Below are 19,895 nucleotides of genomic sequence, written 5' to 3'. Positions count from 1 at the left end.
ATGTGCCACGTAAGGACTCACTGCTCCCCTCTGCAAGGACAGGAGCCTCAGCTCTGCTGGCAGGTCACCGTGAGGGCTCACCCCTCGTGTGTGGAGACAGCTGGGTTCTCGCATGAGCCTGGACTCAACTTTTTGTCCGTGCTGGGGACATCCAGCTCATCACCTCCAACAATGTGACCCAAACACACACAAGGCGTGACCGGGCACACTGTCCAGAACATCCTGGTAAGAATTCTACGATTTCTCAGTGGGTACAAGCTTTCCCTCTGGGGTGATGAGGATGTTCTGGAAGTGGATGGTGGTGATGGATGAACTAATTCCTACAGAGTGATGAAAATGTTCTAGAAGTGGATGGTGGTGACGGATGAACTAATCCCTTTGGGGTGATGAGAATGTTCTGAAAGTGGACGTTGGTGAGAGATGGACTAATCCTTTTGGGGTCATGAGAACGTTGCGGTGGTGAGAATGTTCTAGAAGTGGTGGTGACGGATGAAGTAGGCCTTGTGGGGTGGTAAGAATGTTCTGGAAGTGGATGGTGGTGATGGATAAATGAATTCCCTTGGGGTCATGAGAATGTTCTGGAAGTGGATGGTGGTGATGGATGAACTAATCCCTTTGGGGTCATGAGAACGTTGCGGAAGTGGACGGTGGTGATGGATGATGAACTAAGCCCTGGAGCCCTCCAACCACTGCCCTTACAAAGCTCCCTTTTGAATAACAGGGAGTCACAAGACAAAACGAGCCAGTAAGCAAACCTGCCTGTCCCTCAGCCTGGCTCTGCATTTCCAGAAGTCGCATGGCTACAAACACGAGGAGAGAATGCAGTGACAACTGAAGACATTAAAAACAGCACCAGACTCTGAGCCCCGAGCTTTCCCACGGCCGCTGCTCCTCATCTCTGGGAGCACGGAGGTCCGTCGGCAAGGCTCCGTGCACAGCAGACACTGCACCGCCCGAAGGAAGCTGGACCCCGCCCTGGAAGGTTCAAGCTTGGCCTTCACCTTGCAGTCATCCCAGCGTGACTTCCTAATTACCCGGCATGGCAGTTCAGAAGGGAAAAGCTGCAACTGCCGCCTTCGCTCACTGAATTCAGGCCAGAAAAGCGAGCAGCACATGAGGGTGGAACACTCTCCGATTATGAAACCTTCTCGTGAGCAGCCTGTGAGTGCACGCAAGGTCAGTCCTGTGCGTGACATGAACGCATGAACACCAAGGGGAAATGGGTGGCTGGGGGAACGGGGAGATTGTGATTGGCACATCCCCACTATTGAAGAAGAAAGTGGAAAAGAAACAGCCAAAGTGTGACTTGCTCAGTTGCATCTGATTGCAACCCCATGGACTACAGCCCGCCAGGCTCCTCTGTCCATGGGATCTCCCAGGCAATGATACTGGAATGGGTACTCATTCCCTCCTCCAGGGGATCTTCCCGACCCAGGGATTGAACCCGCGTCTCCCAAGTTGCAGACATATTTTTTACTATCTGAGCCACCAGGGAAGCCCATCCAGTAATGATGGAAAAGTGAAAGTTGCTCAGTAGTGTCTGACTCTTTGCGAACCCATGGACAGGTCCATGGAATTCTCCAGGCCAGAACACTGAAGTGGGTAGCCTTTCCCTTCTCCAGGGGACCTTCCCAACCCAGGGATGGAACCCAGGTCTTCCGCCCTGCAGACAGATTCTTTACCAGCTGAGCCACCAGGGAAGCCCAAGAATACTTGAGTGGGTAGCTTATCCCTTTCTCCAGGGCATTTTCCCAACCCAGGGATTGAACCCAGGTCTCCCGCATTGCAGGTAGATTCCTTATCATCTGAGCCACCAGGGAAGCTGCTGATACTGCTGATACTATGTATAAAATAAATAACTAGTGAGAACCTATTGTATAGCATAGGGAACTCCCTGCTCTGTGGTGATCTAAATGAGAAGAAACTTTTTCAAAGACAGCATATACATCTATGTGCATCTATACACATAGCTGATTCACTTTGCTATACAGCGGAAACTAACACGACATTGGAAAGCAACTATACTCCGATAAACATGAATGAATAAAAAAAGAAGTCAGACTAGGCATCGGGCTCTGGACACCAAGCCACCTCTCGGGGGAAGTGGTACAGGGAGGTGACCCTCAGCTGGATTTAAATGTGTTGATGGATTTACTATGAAAACACACTTTTCCCTAAAAGAGCGTGATCTCAAACAGATTCCACCTTCTGGCTGTTACTGGAGTTAAGGATCCATTCTGAAGTCTCCACTGCGAACCCCCCTTTCTCCTCCACGTGTCCCAACTAAACACAAGCCTGCAGGTCAGAGCTGGCCGGCTGGCAGCAACTCCTCCTGGAGGGGGCGGGAACCTGCCAGAGGCCACGGCGTCAGGCTCCACCCCACAGAACAGAATCCTCTACAATTTTTCCGCGTACCAAGAGGTGGGGGGTGGGGATGGTTTCTGGATGATTCAAGCACATGGCATGTAGGTGCACTTTGTTTCTGTAATTATCCCACGTGATAAATAAAGGAAATACTTGTACCGTAAAATCTGCTTGTGATAAGTAAGGAAATATTTGTACCACTCACGGTAATGTACAATCAGTGGGAGACGGGAGCTTCTCTCTCTGCAACTAGACGGTCCCATCTGGGGGAGTGATGGGAGATATAGACACCAGAAGGGTGCTGCTTATGTCCAGTCTAGTCCATAATTGGGCTTCCCTGGCGGCTCAGCTGGTAAAGAATTTGCCTGCAAGGCAGGAGACCCCGGTTCGATTCCTGGGTCGGGAAGATCCGCTGGAGAAGGGATAGGCTACCCACTCCAATATTCTTGGGTTTCCCTGGTGGCTTAGCTGGTAAAGAATCCACCTGCAAGGCAGGAGACCTGGGTTCCATCCCTGGGTTGGGAAGATCCCCTGGAGAAGGGAAAGGCTACCCACTCCAGTATTCTGGCCTGGAGAATTCCATGGCCTATATAGCCAGTGGGGTCACAAAGAGTCAGACACGACTGAGCCGCTTTCACTCACTCACTCACTCAATAATATTGCTTTGGTTGCTATCGGTGACTCAGTGGTAAAGAATCCGCCTGCCAATGCAGGAGACACACAAGTTCGACCCCAGGGTCGGGAAGATCCCCCTAGAGGAGGGCATGGCAACCCACTCCAGTATTCTTGCCTGGAGAATCCCATGGACAGGGCGAGCCTGGCGGGCTACAGTCCGTGGGGTCACAAAGAGTTGGACATGACTGAGCACACACACAATACACCGCAGAAAACCCTGCTTCACAAAGATGTTGGAAATAGAAGCAGGCTTCTCAGTGCTTTTGTGGCAATCTCAGGATATTCCTCCTTGACTTGAATCCAGAACGTATGGACATTTGAAGTCGTCTCAAACGTACTTTCAGGGACACCGTCATTTGCTATCTCAGGCAGTAATGCAAGTGATGGGGAAGGGCTGTAAATACAGATCCAGCTTTGCTCCTTCCCTCCCCTCTCCTGGTTCACTTCCTGCTGTGTGGCTGAGGGAGGGGGGTGGGTGGTTCCTATAGGGTCTGCAGCCCAGGGGGTTGGTGACCCCCTGCTCTACAAGGCTCTCATGTGTAAGGATCAAGAATCCGACATAGTTTAAGCTTAGCTATCTCACAAGAGTTTAACACACGATAGTGGCCAACTTCCCTGATGGCTCAGATGGTAGAGAGTCTGCCTGCAGTGCGGGAGATCAGGGTTCGATCCCTGGGTTCGGGAAGATCCCCTGGAGAAGGGAATGGCAACCCACTCCAGCATTCTTGCCTGGAGAATCCCCTGGATAGAGGAGCCTGGTGGGCTCCACGGGGTCACACAGAGTCGGACACGACTGAGTGACTCCACTTTCATTCTTTCTTTTGCGGCCAACAAGTTCGTGGTACCAACTTCGAGGTGCTAATGTCTTGGCTCCAGAAAGCAAGGAGAGCCTGCTGCTTCATGTACTGCCAGGTCAACTAAAATTGTCAATGCAAGGTCAGCAGCGGGGTCGTGCCAACAGACAATCATTTTTTGCCACAATCCAGAAGGAGCTGAGTCCCACCTCCACTCATGTTCTGGTTAACAGATCAGCAATGAGAGGGTGTTTGTTATTTGCTCAGTCCTGTCTTATCACATAACATTTTACAAATTGACAATTATGCATCATCGCCCCAGTTGTAAGTATGGGTGTCTTTCCTTCCCTGCTACACTGGCAAGTCCTGTGGGGGTGGAACCTCTGTCCTACCTGATCCAGAACCAGAATTTTGAACCTCAGAAAAATGTTCTCAATTTGGAGAGTTGGGGGGAGAATGGATACCTGTCTATGTCGGGCTGAGTCCTGTCACTATCCACCTGAAACTATCATATTCTTAACTGGCTATAGTGAAAGTGAAGTCTGTCACTCGTGTCCAACTCTTTGCGACCCCATGGACTGTAGCCCACCAGGCTCCTCTGTCCATGGGATTTTCCAGGCCAGAATACTGGAGTTGGTTGCCATTTCCTTCTCTAGGGGATCTTCCCGACCCAGGGATCGAATCCGGGTCTCCTGCATTGCAGACAGGCGCTTTATCATCTAAGCCACCAGGGAAGCCCAACTGGCTATACTCCAGTATAAGATTAAAAGTTTATTTTAAAAAGTTCTCAATTTGATTTACATGAATAATTATCTTGATACTCTTCTGGCACTCTAATAAATACAACAAAAACTAGTTATCATTATCACGTTCCGGTTAACAGATCAGAAATTAGAGGGCGTTAACTGCTCATCCTGTCCAGCTCTCTGAGAACATATAGCCTGCCAGGCTCCTCTGTCCGGGCACTGTTCAGGCAAGAATACTGGATCGGGTAGCCACGTCCTTCTCCAGGGGATCTTCCTGACCTAGGGATTGAACCTGGGTCTCCCGCACTGCAGGTAGATTCTTCACCGTCTGAGCCACCAGGGAAGCCCTTATACAGACTGTTTTACATTAATTTATGCAAAACACGGGGCATCTTTAAATCTTTGCATTATAGATCTCAAAGGACAGTCCCTTGCCTGCATTTTCATTTATTTTATTCTCAAATTTAAATGTCTCGAGGGCACTCTCTCTGGCCGGTTACTTCAGAAAATAAAACATTCTCCAAAAGCAGCTGACCACACCTTTTCGACATTCCTGTTCTAGAATTTCACTTGAGTCTCGCCACTCTTTAAAAGCCCACAGGATGATTCTGAAAATTGCTGGGTTGGTCTCGCAAAAGCAGAAATCTTCTGGAAGTCACTCCCTCAGAGTGGTTACCCACACAGCCTGCCAGAAGCCAAGACTGTGATGCACGCAGCACGTGATTCCCTCTCTCCCTCCCACCGCCATCTCCCGCCGCCCACCTCGGTCCTCTTCACCCCTTCACTGCTGACCATGCCGTTGTAACACACGCAAGTATGTACAGTGAAGCCGTTTATTACGACTCTGCACAGCAGAGGAGCTGAAGTCCCACCAGTGCAGCGGCGATAGCTCTGCAGTTTAAAGGCCCGCGGCCGCCGCGGGGCAGGAGGGAAGCCCACCCACGTGCGCATGGTTGCCCGCAGCAGCCCCCCTCCCCACAATGCAGCACACTCGGGACTGCAGCGGGGCCAGGAGCCACTCTGATCAAGATGACAGCTGGTGCTCCGCACGTGATCTGTTCAGAACCCAGGGTCACAAAAGCCCCAACCATGCCCGCGTCCCACGCCAGCACACGCAGACCACCACGCCTGCCCGCTCCGAGCCACCGTACCCTTGGGCGATGCTGCCAGCAGCCAGTTTTAGAGCCAAATGAAATAAGACCCTGGCGCACCAGGCTCGCAGGAGCCAACATTCAAATCGGTCGTTTCTGCAACACAACCTTCAATTTCGAGGTTGACGTTTGAATTCGAGCAGCACATCGACCCCCAGAGACCCTCAAGGCACAGAAAGATCTGCAGTCAGTGACCCTACCGTGCACAAACCGGCTTCCATTTCTCCATCAGTGTTTTGTTTTTTTTTTAAAAAATATTTATTTATTTGGCTGTGCCAAGTCTTTGCTGCTGCATATGGGATCTAGTTCTCTGACCAGGGATAGAATCCAGGTCCCCCACACTGCAAGCTTGGTGTTCTGTCCTACCCACTAGGCCACCAGGGAAGACCCTTTTATCAGCCATTTTCCAAATGAGATTAAAGCCCCGCTCCTGTAGTGACCTGCAATGCCCTCTCCCGCGATTCTCAGGGATGAGGTCCACACAGCGGTGTGTATTTCACCTAAATTCCACCCTCACTGCAGGAAGACGGCTACTCCAGACACATTTCAGAATGCGTGCATATAATCATGTTAACACTGCAGCCAGCCCCTTTTTCCACACTCTGACCTGCTCCAGGGAGCAGACCGATTTGATTTCTATTTTTAAAGCTCCAAATGAACTCATTAAAGAAGGCCTAACTCCCATCCTTTCATTAACAATCCTTCCAGGCAACTTGGATTCCCCCATCAGCAACCCAGCTGTGCTCTAGTCGTTAAAGGGTCCCTTCAGTTTGCTGTTCTGCATGAAGCATTCCATTCAAGCCCATCACACTGGGTTTCTCTGTCATCGGAAAGAACTTGACTGCATGCAAAACAAAGCAGTTGTCTGATGAACCAACAAAAGTGCCATAAGGAGGGTGTTCAGAGTATCCCCGCCCTGGGTTTGCCGGTCCCACCGGCAGTGGTGAGGGGCCTCGGGCAACCCCAACTGGTGACCACCCACTTCAGATCTGGCCGAAACCACACTCCCGACCATGTTACACGAGCCCTCACCCGCTGTAAAGCTGCCCACCCGCCCCCCAAGATGCCTCCTCAGTGACCCTGAGTTCAAGATTCTCCTACCTTGGGGTGGGGCCTCTGTCCTTGGCCTGTGCTGCCGAAGAAAGCTCTGTGTGCTCCCCCGGGTCCCCCGCTTGCCGTTGAGATTCCACGGAGGCGTCCTGTCAAGGGCGGCACAATGGGACACCCAGTCATCAAGCGGCCTCCCCCCGCCCAGAACCTCTGCGATCACGAACCCCTTCATTGTGGGCACGCCCTGGGAGCCAGCACCCACGAACTGGGTGACGTGGCCTGCGGTCAGCTGGCCTGGGGACCGGCAGTCCAGCCCTCGTCAAAATGACTCAAGGAGACCGCGGACCCCTTGGGCTCCTGGGCAGGAAGCGGGACTCCCACGTGAGGGCTGGAAAGCTGTGTGACATGGTGGCCCCCAAACCCCACCCAGTCAAATCTAAATGCTGCTGGTCACACGGCTCACCGCAGTCACAGCTCAAGCCCTGGGACTTGGAGTCTGGCAGCCTGGTCTCTTGACCTCGACAACATGGAATTCTTGAAGGTCATGTGGCACAGGGCACCATCTCGGGGGACACACACGCCCTAGGTGTCCACAGGCCTTTCTGGACCGTGGGGCCACACAGAAACCAGCACCTCTCTTCACACACATTCATAAGTATGTAACAAAGCGATCGCTGGTTCTATTGTTTACAAGAGCCTCCATCGGATGCTGCAGGAAATCTTTCCTTTGAAATACACCCCTGCAGATGGAAGGAGTGAAAAAGGCAGAGACAGGGAGACTGACTATGAACTGTGAAGTATGAATACAAGCATGAAGGTCTTTTTTTTTTTTAGAAAGCTTAACATCAGCTTTCACCATCAACACACCTAAGAAAAGTGCGATAGTTTAAAGCATTGCACTTTCAGTGACACTCGCCCCAGAGCAATCTTTAAAAATATCTGACCCCATAAAATAAAAACCAAATGAGAACAGTAAAAGTATGAAGTGACATCAATATTTGAAAAATGTCTAACATGTTCTCTGAAGGGTGGACATAAAGCATCCCTTTTCATTTCAGAGAACAACTTAATCATTTCCTATTGTCTCCCCCGGTTTTTCCCCGTTGTATCAAAGGCAAGCTAATCAGGGGGGAAGACAGCTTCAGGGAGCGATGAGGCTGGGAACTTGAGATGTGGGGGAAACCAGGGCATCTGCAATTGTCCTGAATGTGTGGACCTAGTGCCCAAGTACCACTCATAGGAGCTGATATACTGGCTGAGCCTGGTACACAGAAACGCTTGGACATTAGAACCCAAGTCACCATGACACCGGGCCACGCTGTACTGGGGGTGTCCCATTTGTGCCTTAAGATGGGGTCAGGGGAGGCTGTGTCTGGTCCCCTGCAAGATGCTCACCTGCTTGTAGAGATCCGTGGAAGGCGATGACCGGGACCTTTCGTGGACATACTGTGGCCTCTCCTCCTGGTCCACACCCACGTCGAGGATGTTGTCGGCGGAGTGGTACCTACCGGCACCCCTAGCTTCCGGCGCCTTCCTCTGTTCCCTCCAGGAGGCTTGATACTCTGCGAAGGTGCCGAGCCTCTGCGGCGGGATGGGTTTCCCTGCCTTTCCATCTTTTCCAGGGCCTGTTGTCCACTGCCTGTTGTCCGGCTTCTCCCTGGGGAAGCCACAGGGCGCCGGCCTCAGCCCCGGCTGGGGGCCCACGGGCTTGCTGGTTTCCTCAAAAAATTTCCACCTGTCGGCAAAGGTGCGCCTGTTCTCGTCGGGGGGTGCGGGGCGCTGGTCCCCCGCCAGCCCCACCGCGTTCATCTTTTCGGGCTCTGAGTAGGACTTTAGTTTCTGCTCGGCGGTGAAGCGCCTCCGGCTCCCGATGCGCGCGCCGCTGCTGCAGGCGGCGCGCGAGGGCGGCCCGGCGCCCGGGGCCCCCTCCCAGACGCGGGGGGCTGGCTCCGGGTCCACTGGGCTGGGCTCCAGGTCGCGGCGGCGGAACGACGTGGCCCTCAGGACGCGGGCCTGAGCCTCCTTCAGGTGGTCCTTATAGGTGCCACCGGGGAAGGCGGTCTCCGGGTCGGCCACTGGCTGCGCCCCGGAGGTGCGCCCCTCCGTCTCCATATCATCTTCCTCCTCCCCCTCCTCCTCCGCGGAGCTGGCCAAGGTGGCCGTGCTCCGGCTCTTCTGCAGCCTGGCTCGCCGCTGCTGGATCTCGTTCCTGAGGGTGGTGGCGAAGCGATCGCTCCTCCGGAGGGGCTTGCCCGCCGGGGCCTCGGGCAGCGTTGCTGCCGCGTCCTCGTGGTCGGTCTCGGGCCGGCGCGCCCCTTCCCGGCTCAGCGAGTGCAGCATGGGCGTCTGCAGGGGGCAGATCTCACCGCCCCCGTCGTCCAGGCTGCCCACCACCCTCTTCCTATCTCCTTTGTCCAGGAAGCCGGCCCCCGGTGGGTCCTCGGGTGCCTTGTCCACCGGCTCCACCCTGCCTCTCTGCCATGCGCCCGGGGCGCCCTCCAGCCGGGACGGGTAGCAGCGGGGCTGGGGGGCCGGGGCGCCCCACTGGGGACCGGGTCTGGACATCACGCAATAGTAGCGGCTCTGCGCGCCAGAGTCGCCCCTCTGGTCGGCAGCACGTGGCCCTCCGACAACAACGGCAGCAGGGCTGTCGTCCGCGAGGCTGTCAGCGAGGAAGGGCTCCCCAAGCCACGTGGCGGCCCTGGGGCCCTCGCGGAAGAAGGGGCCCTCGTCGCTCGAGTGGCGCGGGTGTTGGCACGCGGGCGAGGGCTGCGGGCGGCGCACGTCGGTGCTGGAGAGAGAAGCCTGCAGCCGGCTGGGGGCCCCCAGGAGGGCCCGGGCCCCGCTGTCGCAGGCCGGCCCCCCGCAGTCCAGGTGTGCCCCGGGCATGCAGCCCAAAGAGCTCGCGGCTCTCCAACCTTCGCCCCCGCGGGCCGGCCTCGACGGCTGATCAGCGGGCTCAGGTCTCTTCCAGTCGCCGCCGTGGGGCTGCACGCGGCTTAGGCCTGGCAAGGGCTGCGCAGGGGCAGCATCTGCTGAGAACGTGAGGCCCTGGGTCTGCTCGTGGCTCCTGGTGGCAGCGAAGCTGTCTCGGCGGAGCGGGGGAGGCGGCGGGGGAGGGGACGGCGGGGCTCGTCTCTTATCCGGAACATACCAGACGGGCCCTGAGCTGGACCGCCCGCAAGCAGCTAACTTGGGCTCGGGGCCGTCCTCGGGGACCCGGGGCGGGAAGCACCCCAGGGGCTCTTCGGCGCCCTGAGGGTCGCCGGCCGTCGGAACCGGCCGGCTGTCTGCTGCAGCGGAGGCCTCCCACAGGCCCACTTTGTAGAGGATGTTCTCGGCCGAGGATGCGTCCGCCTTGGGCAGGGTATGGTCCGGGGTGCTGGAGCGGGTGGAGAATGAGCCATAAGCCGAGTCCCGCTTGCTGGCACCACCCAAGCGGTCGATGCTGCTGCTGGACTTGGCCGCTGAGAGGCGCCCCGACGGGTCAGGCTGGGAGGACGGGTCCAGGCTGTCGACACTCCCCAGCGAGCTGAAGTGGTCGGAGGTGCGTTGCAGGTTCGCTGGCTCCCAGGCGCCGCCGGACAGGTCCTGGGAGGAGGAGCTAGGAAAGGAGAAACCAAAGGCAACAGAGAGGGGCTTTAGGGCCGGGTTGTAGGCAAGGGCAAGAGGCGACGGTGAACGTGGGAGTAGCTGCCCCCTTGCAGACATCACCTGCACTAACCACTCTTCCCCCATGGAGATCCCTGGAAGGGAAGGTGAATATGGGTATGCGTAACCCTGTCCCACTCTTCGCAACCCCCATGGACTGTAGCCTGCCAGGCTCCTCTGTCTCTGGGATTCTCCAGGCAAGAATACCGGGGTGGGTTGCCATTTCCTTCTCTGGGGGATCTTCCCGACTCAGGGATCAAACCTGCATCTCCTGCATGTCACCGGAGCGAAACGCAGGGAAGGTGAGAGCACCGCATCTAACTTTTCACATTTCAAAGAGCAGCTTTTCTGAGGCAGGCTGAAAGGGTCGGAGTCCTACCCACTGGATGCCATTTCCCAAACAGAAAACCTTCAATGCTGCAGTACATTTCTAGAGGCAACACCCACAGGCTGGGCAGAAGTTCGCAGCATGCAGAAGTGTCCTGGATAGCAAACTGCGGCCCACAAAGCTAAGGATGGCTTTTAGGTTTTCTAGTAGGAGGAGAGGGCAAAATTCAAAGAGTACCACATGATCCATAAAAACGATCTGAAATTCAAATATCAGTGCTCATAAATATAGAGCCTGAGGGGAAGATGGTCATGGCTGTGTGTCAGCTCCAAACAGAGCTGAGCAGTTGCCAAAGACACCTGCCCACCAGCTAGAAAGTGTATGTGGCCCATTGCAGAACAAGTTCGTGAGCCTCTAGTTTAGTGCATGAAACAGTTTGTGCCATGCACTGCAAGCACGAGGAGAGTCATCAAAAAGAGAAGGCTCTTCAACTTAAAAAGGCAAGTTCAAAGATAAGATTATATTTGCAAAACCCAAATATTAAATTACAGCCATTCCTCATTTTGCTGCACTTTGCGGATAGTGCTTCCTCCCTGGCCCCCAAATTGAAGGTTTGTGGCGGTCCTGCACCAAGAAAGCCTATAGGTGCCATTTTCCCCAACACCGTTCACTCTGCCACATTTTAAAAATTATTGCAGTACTTCAAATTTTTTTCATTATTATTTCTCATGGTGATTTGTGACCATGAGTTCACGTTAACTACTGCAAAAGGACTGCCACTCACCGAAAGCTCAGACAATCATTAGCATTTTTTTAGTATTTTAAGACTCAGGTATGCACTTCTTTGTTTTTTGATAGGACAATATTGCATACTTAAAGCTCTCAATGGTGAAACTATTTATCCAGGCATGTAAAGTCCTTTCATTAAAGCTCAACAAAGCTGGAACATTCATGCTTCAAGGGTGAAAAAAACAAAACAAAACTGCATCTCCTTGAGGTTTGAGAGGAACGAAGATGAGAAAGAAAAATGTGTGACCTTGGGAAAGACACAAGAGTGTGAGCTGGCTAAGTCACATGACCGGGGGGGGGGAGCCAATGAACAGTGGGCTCCACACCATGTCCTTGGAGGACAGACCAGGTCCCCTACCAGAAATGGAGCACGTTTCTCTCCATCCAGTCTACCACATTCCTGAGTGAATTTTTCCAGGAGATTTTAAGTACAAGCAGATAGAAATAAAGCTCAGCGCGGTTTCCATAGGGCACCTGGGTGTCTTAGGTCAAAAACAGCCAAATGGGCTTCAGGGAGATCCTATTACATGAAGTCACTACCATCATGCACTCTGAGGCCCACTTTTTTACTTAAGTGTTAACACTGGGATGATAATCTGGGTTTTTCAAAAGTACCCTGGGCTCCAAATACTACCACCTCTTATGGCTGTAAATAGGTAAAATTGTACTTATTTATTTAGCTGGGCATGTCTTAGTGGCGGCCCATGTGCTCCTTAGCTGTGTCATGCCAAGACTCAGTTGTGGCATGTGGGATCTAGTTCCTTGACCAGGAATTGAATCTGGGGATCTTGGAGCTCGGAACCCTAGCCACTGGACCACCAGGGAAGTCCCCGGAATATTCTATTTAAGGCACATTTTCCTTTACAGCAGCCATTTATTAATAGTCAAAAATTGACTTTGAGATAGTTATGTTAGCTCCGAATACACACACAGACACACACAGTCATGCATTATCATACATACGCACACGTGCACATACACACTCACATACAAATACACGTACACATTCACACATGCACTTCTGCACGCACCCCACAGGCACACTACTGGCTGTTACCATTATCCTTCTAATAGAGTAGTGAGGTATGACAGAAAATGAAGAACTAAAGAGCCTCCTGATCAAAGTGAAAGAGAACGGGAAAAAGTTGGCTTAAAGCTCAACATTCAGAAAACTAAGATCATGGCATCTGGCCCCATCACTTCATGGCAAATAGATGGGGATACAGTGGAAACAGTAGAAGACTTTATTTTGGGGGGCTCCAAAATCACTGCAGATGGTGATGCAGCCATGAAATTAAAAGACACTTACTCCTTGGAAGGAAAGTTATGACCAACCTAGACAGCATATTAAAAAGCAAAGACATTACTTTGCTAACAAAGGTCCAACTAGTCAAGGCTATGGTTTTTCCAGTAGTCACGTATGGATGTGAGTGTTGGACCATAAAGAAACCTGAGCATGGAAGAATCAATGCTTTTGAACTGTGGTGTTGGAGGAGACTCTTGAGAGTCTTGCAGTCCCTTGGACTGCATGGAGAGCCAACCAGTCCATTCTAAAGGAAACCAGTCCAGAGTGTTCACTGGAAGGACTGATGTTGAAGCTGAAACTCCAATACTTTTGCCACCCGATGTGAAGAGCTGACTCATTTGAAAAGACCCTGATGCTAGGAAAGATTGAAGGCAGGAGGAAAAGGGGATGACAGAGGATGAGATGGTTGGATGGTATTACCGACTCAGTGGACATGAGTTTGAGCAAACTCCTGTCACAAAGAATCGGACACAACTGAGTGACTGAACTGAACTGAGCTGAGACTAGTGAGGACACTTGCCACTAACCGAGATGGCTGGTCAGCTCCCTGTGGCCAGCAGAAGCATCTTCCAGCCAACACCCCCATGGTGCTGTCTGGGGGTGGCATTTGCCCTTCTGACCCTGAAATGTGGGCTCCAGATAAGCCAGCTTGTCCAGCCCTCCCCCTTCTACCAACTCACAATTCTCAGGCCCTCTGTCTCACAGTCACCGAGAAACCACCAGGCCCCCAAGGCTGGTCCCAAGCCTGGCACATGGGCTGTGAAGCCCCCTGGTTTAAAGCAACCTGGGAGAGAGGGTGCCGGTGTAGTACAGAATCCCCTGGGGATCTTTGGCAAAATACACCTGCTCAACACGTTAAGTGACTCCCGCCTTCTCATTTGCACGTAAACATCTCTAAAGAAGGGTGGTGACGTGCACAGCCATCCCACTCAGCTGGCTCAAAGGGATTCGGCCAAAACTGATCTATCAATTAGACGACATAAATGAGAGAGCATGCTTGCCCATCCTTTCTCCTGGTATTTTATTTTTTTGTTTGTTTCCAAGTATTATACATCTGCCTACTCAGTGAAAAAAAGTTAGAATCGTCCCAGTAATGATGCATCCATAGACTTTTCTCATCAGAAAAGGAACATCATTCTGAAGTCATGAAAGGCACCATATAAAATATAACAATCCACAATCTAAGGGATGCAGAAAAAGCAGTTCTAAGAGGGAAGTTTACAACAATGCAAGTTTATCTTAGAAAACAAAAAAACTCAAATATTCTAACCCTATATTCTAAAGGGACTAGAAAAAGGAACACACAAACTCCAAAGATAGAAGGGAAGAAATCATGAAGATTAGAGCAGAAATAAATGAAATACAGACTAAAAAACACTAAGATCAAACTAATACCTGATTTTTGAAAAGATGAACAAAATTGATAAACCTTTGGTCAGACTCATCAAGAATCAAGAGGACCCCAAAATCAGTAAAGTCAGAAATGAAATTAGAACTGATACCACAGAAACACAAAGGATCTTATGAGATAATTATATGAACTACATTGCAATAAAACAGACAATCTAGAAGTGGAAAATTTTCAAGAAACGTACAATTTCCCAAGATCAAACCAGAAGGTAGAAAATATGAACAAACTAATTAGCAGCAACAAGCTCAATCTAATTAAAAAAAAAAAAAAAAAAAAAAACTCCCAACAAACAAAAGTCCAGGAACAGATGGCATCACAGGTGAACTCTACCAAACATGCAGAGAAGAGTTAACACCTTTCCTTCTCAAACAATTGCAAAAATTGCAAAGAAAGGAATGCTTCTGAACTCATTCTACATGGCCAGCATCACTGTGATACCAAAACCAGACAGAGATATCACACACAAAAAATAAAACTACAGGCTAGTACCACTGATGAACATAGATGAAAAGTCCTCAATAAAATAGTCACAAACGGAATCAAAATATACATTAAAAGGATTATACACCATGATCAAGTGGAATTTATCACAGGATATATATACCAAGGATGCTTCCATATCTGCAAATTAACCAATGGGATACACAACATTAACAAACTGAAGAGTAAAAACCATATGATCATCTCAAGAGACGCAGAGAAAGCTTTTGATAAAATTCAGCATCCATTTTGATGAAAACTCAACCACGTGGGCATACAGGAGACGTACCTCAACATAATGAAGGCCATATATGCAAAAGTCACAGCAAAGATTATACTCAACAGTGAAAAGCTGAAAGCATTTCAAGAACAAGGCAAGGATGCCCATTCTCATCTCTTTCATTCAACAAAGTTTTGGAATTCCTAGCCACAGCAATTGAAGAGAAAGAAATAAAAGGAATTCAAGCTGGAAAGAAAGAAGTAAAACTGTCTCTGTTTGCAGATGATGTGATATTATACACAGAAAATCCTAAAGATGTCACCAAAAAACTCCTATAAGACCATCAATGAATTTGGTCAAGTTGCAGGATATGAAATTAACATAAAGAAATGTGTTGCATACTAACCATGAACCATCAGACAGAGAAACTGAGCAACCAATCCATTTAAAACTGCATTAAAAAGAATTAAGTACCATGACTTCCCTGGTGGTCCAGAGCTTAAGACTCCCAGCTTTCACTGTGAGGGGTGTGTGTCTGATCCCTGGTTGAGAATCAAGATCTCATGTGACCCCCAGTGTGGAGGAAAAAAAAATGTATATATATATACACACACACACACACACACATACATACCTAGGAAAAAAATTTAACCAAGGAGGTAAAAGACCTATAGTCAGAAAACCATAAGACACTGACAAAAGAAGCTGAAAGTGCCATACACAGGATGGAAATACATACTATGGACTGGAAGAATACTGTTAAAATGACCATACTGCTCAAAGCAATCTACAGATTCGAAGCTATCCTTATCAAAACACCAATGGCATTTTTCACAAAATTAGAACAAATCAATTCTAAAATTTGCATAGTAACATCAAAGACCCTGAAGAGCCAAAACAACCTTGAGAAAGGAGAGAGATGGAGGTATCCCATGACACGACAAAGCTACGGTCATCAAAATAGTATGGTAGTGGCACAAAAACAGACATATAGGTCAGGAAATGGAATAGAGAGCCCTGAAATAAACCTACACACTTATCGTCAACTAGTCTATGACAAAGGAGGCAAGGATATACAGTGGAAAAAAGATAGCCTCTTCAATAAGACATGCTGGGAGAACTGGATAGCTACATGCAAAAGAAGGGAACTAGAACATTCTCTAACACGATATTTAAAAAAAAAAAAAAAATCTCAAAATGGATTCAGCACTTAAATTTAAGACCAGAAAGCATAAAACTCCCAGAGGAAAACATAGGCAGAACACCCTTTGACATAAACTGTAGCAGTATTTTTGGGGATCTGCTTCCTAAGGCAAAGTAAAGAAATGCAAAAATACACAAACAGGGCCTAATTAAAATGAAAGGTTTTTTCAGAGGAAAGGAAACCATCAACAAAATGAAAAGACAACCTACTGAGTGGGAGAAAACATTTGCCAATGACACGACCAATGAGGGGTTAATATGTAAAAAATAAACAGATCCAACTCTATCTGAAAAATAAATACCTGATTAAAAAATGGGCAGAAGGGACTTCCCTGGCAGTCCAGTGGTTAAGACTCTGCCCTTCCCCTGCAGGGGTGGAGAGTTCTATCCTCAGTTGAGGAACTAACATCCCACACGACGCACATGGGCCAAAAATATATTAATAAATAATGGTTAGAAGACCTGAATAGACATTTTCCCAAAGGAGACATACAGATGGCACACGAAAAGCTGCTCGGCATCAGTAATCAGAGAAATGCAAACCAAAACCACAGTGAAATATCACCTCACACCTGCCAGAAGGTCTGTCATCAACGAGACAACAAATCACAAAAGCTGGTGAGGATACGGACAAAAGGGAACCCTTGTTCACTATTGGAAAGCAGCATGCAAGTTCTTAGAAAGCTAAAAAGACAACTACCATAGGACACAGCAATTTCACCCCTTGGTATACACCCTCCCCCCCCAAAAAAAATGAGAACACTAATTCAAAAAGATAACATGCACCCCAGTGTCCATAGCAGCATTATTTACAGTGCTCAAGATACAGAAGTAACCTAAAAGTCCATCAACAGCTGAATAGATTTAAGACGACGTGGTATATATCACACACACAAACACACACACACACACAATGGAATACTACTTGGCCATAAAAAAAGAATGAAATTTTGCCATCCGTATCAACATGGACAGGCTTGGAGGGCATTATGTCTGATGAACTAAGGTGGAGAAAAACAAATACTGCGTAATGTCACTTATATGCGGAATAAACAACAACAAAGAGATGCAGACTCACAGACATACAGAACAAACTAGTGATTACCAGTTGGTGGAGGGAAGGAGGGAGGGACAGGATAGAGGCAGGATAGTAAAGTACAAACGATAAAATAAATACGCTACAAGGATATATTGTACGGCACAGGGAACACAGCCAATATTTTACAGTAACTCTCAATGGAGTATGTGTGTGCTGTGCTTAGCCGCTCAGTCGTGTCGGACTCTCTGTGACCCCATGGATGGTAGCCCGCCAGGGTCCTCTGTCCATGGGGATTCTCCAGGCCAGAATACTGGAGTGGGTAGCCTTTCCCTTCTCCAGGGGAATCTTCCCAACCCAGGGATCGAATCCAAGTCTCCCACCTTGCAGGCAGATTCTTTACCAGCTGAGCTACCACGGAAGCCCAAGAACACTGAAGTGGGTAGCCTATTTCTTCTCCAGGGGAACTTCCCAACCCGGGAATCGAACCGGGGTCTCCTGCATTCCAAGAACACTGGAGTGGGTAGCCTATCCTTCCTCCAAGGGATCTTCCCGACCCAGGAAATCGAACCGGGGTCTCCTGTATTCCAAGAACACTGGAGTGGGTAGCCTGTCCCTTCCCCAGGGGATCTTCTGGACCCAGGAATTGAACCGGGGTCTCCTGCATTGCAAGGCGGATCCTCTCCCCAGCTGAGCTACATGGGAAGCCCGTTAGATGGGAGTAGCATCTCGAAAAATTGGGACTCATTAGGCTGCATAGCTGAAATGAAGACTATGGTAAATGAGCTGCACCGCAACACGAAGGAAAAGAAAGAAACGCGTGGTGATGACAGGGCAGGGCTGTCAGCAGTGTGGCAGAAAGAGAAAGCAGCTCCCCAGCCCCCGGAGGAGAGGGGGAAGGCAGAAGGTGCGCCTACCTGGCGTGGTACCGGCTTGGCCGAGAGGGGCAGGGGAACAGAGGTGCGGCTGCCTCGGAGTGGCTGTCGGAGAACTTGGTGGCGTGCCAGGAGTGTGGCCTCCAGCTCAGCTCATTCCTCCTGGAGGGAAAAAAAAAGGATGCACACGACTCAGGGACGTCACACCGAGGACCGCTTCGTGCCAAGAAAGGAGTGAGAGGCGAAAATCATTCGTGTGATTCACGGCATCGTGGCCGGGCACTTCCCCTTAGCATCTGGGCACCAGCACTCCTGGGACAGGTTCGTTACTGGAGAACTGACCTGAGCGCAGAGAGACAATCACTGGCTCCCAGGTGCAAACTGGCCCTCAGGATGCCAAAATGATTGCTTCTTTTTAAACATGTTTTCAAGCTTTTTTTTTTTTTTTTTTTTTTTTGGCATAGTGGAATCCTGGTTTCCTGACCAGGGATCAAACCCACAGCCCTTGCCCTGGAATCTGGGTCATAACCACTCGACTGCCAGGGAAGTCCTCCAAATTTTTTCGAGGTAAGTAGATACATACATCTTGCCTTCCCTGTCCCGTCTCCCGACCAGACACCACAGCAGGATCTTTTGTCTTGCCCGTGTCAGTGCAATTTTGCAGATGCCCCTGGCCTCCTTGAGGAGAAGGCGTGAGCTGCAGAAAGCTCGAGCTGGGTGTCACAGGATTGGGTGCATTTATTTATCCACTCACTTAAGTGAACATGACTGTCCTGTAGTCAGTGGGGAGTGTGTGTGTGTGTGCGCGTGTGTGCCTTTGTTAATCACTTGGTCATATCCGAATCTTTGCAAACCCATGGACTGTAGCCTGCCAGGCTCCTCTGTCCATAGAATTCTCCTGGCAAGAATAGTGGAGTGGGTTGCCATTTCCTTCTGCAGGGGATCTTCCCGACCCAGGGATTGAACCCGGGTATCTTGCACTGTAGGCAGATTTTTTGCCATCTGAGCCACCAGGGAAGCCCTAACGGGGGTCAGTGGACATGTACTGCCCTGAGCCTGTCACAGTGTCTGAAGTCATCTAAGGGTCCCCACTGTGGGCATCACCATGCCCTAGACCAGTGGCCTCCAGTCCATTCCTGCCAGAGCTGCTGAATGTCACAGGTGCCTTCCCTGCCCCCGTCACGGTCACCACCATCCATGACGGCTTATGAGGGTTTGACCACACCTGCCCCGGTGTCGGAAATCCGTGCAGCTGCCGTATGAACGTCACAGACCCTCCAGGGCAAGCTGCTGCATGAGGAGACGGTGCACACTTGCCTCTCCTCCTCCTGCAATTTAGGACCGACACAGCCTCGCCACGGGCAACTTCAGATCGGAGCTAAAAGGTACACTGAGCCTCTAAGTCCCTGACGGATGTCAAACATTCTTTCCAACGGGCAAGAACAGTAAAGACTCTTATGCAATAACCAACAGTAATGAAAACCCAGAAAGTTATTTACAACACAAACCTTCTGATGACTCAGATAATTAACGAGGGCAAAAAAAAAATATCCATGGGTGGCAAAAATGCGGAAGGTGTTGACTTGACGATAACCGCCCACGAACGGAAGCATAAAACGGATGAATCCATTACACCTCGGGAGTAAAGCGATTGTAAAACCAGGACTGTACCTCATAGAGTTTCTCAAGATCCTCGTAAGGAAGCTTCTGGCCACGTGAAGTTCATTTTGAGACGGCTTTTTCTGTGCTATAATATCCAGAACGTCTTTCATCTTCCTTCACAGGGAATTAACGAAGGGAGAAAGCTAGACAGACT

The 19,895-nt window shown here is 50.2% G+C and overlaps 1 protein-coding gene across 2 annotated transcripts in view; it reads right to left on the bottom strand.

Annotated features, from left to right (window-relative positions):
* SHROOM2 (shroom family member 2) overlaps window positions 1-19,895 on the bottom strand; it is a 130,497-nt gene that overhangs the window by 33,432 nt on the left and 77,170 nt on the right. For both annotated transcript variants that reach the window (XM_065915586.1, XM_065915587.1), the window contains exons 3-5: window positions 18,122-18,241; window positions 8,176-10,384; window positions 6,832-6,929 (exon numbers count right to left, since the gene is read on the bottom strand). In XM_065915586.1, coding sequence (XP_065771658.1) covers window positions 6,832-6,929; window positions 8,176-10,384; window positions 18,122-18,241 — 2,427 coding nt within the window. The remainder of the gene's footprint in view (window positions 1-6,831; window positions 6,930-8,175; window positions 10,385-18,121; window positions 18,242-19,895) is intronic.

This window comes from Muntiacus reevesi, chromosome X (assembly GCF_963930625.1).
Source record: "Muntiacus reevesi chromosome X, mMunRee1.1, whole genome shotgun sequence".
NCBI classification, from domain to species: Eukaryota; Metazoa; Chordata; class Mammalia; order Artiodactyla; family Cervidae; genus Muntiacus; species Muntiacus reevesi.
The sequence above is the reverse complement of the archived record's forward strand: the minus strand, read 5'-3'. Positions and strand labels throughout refer to the sequence as shown.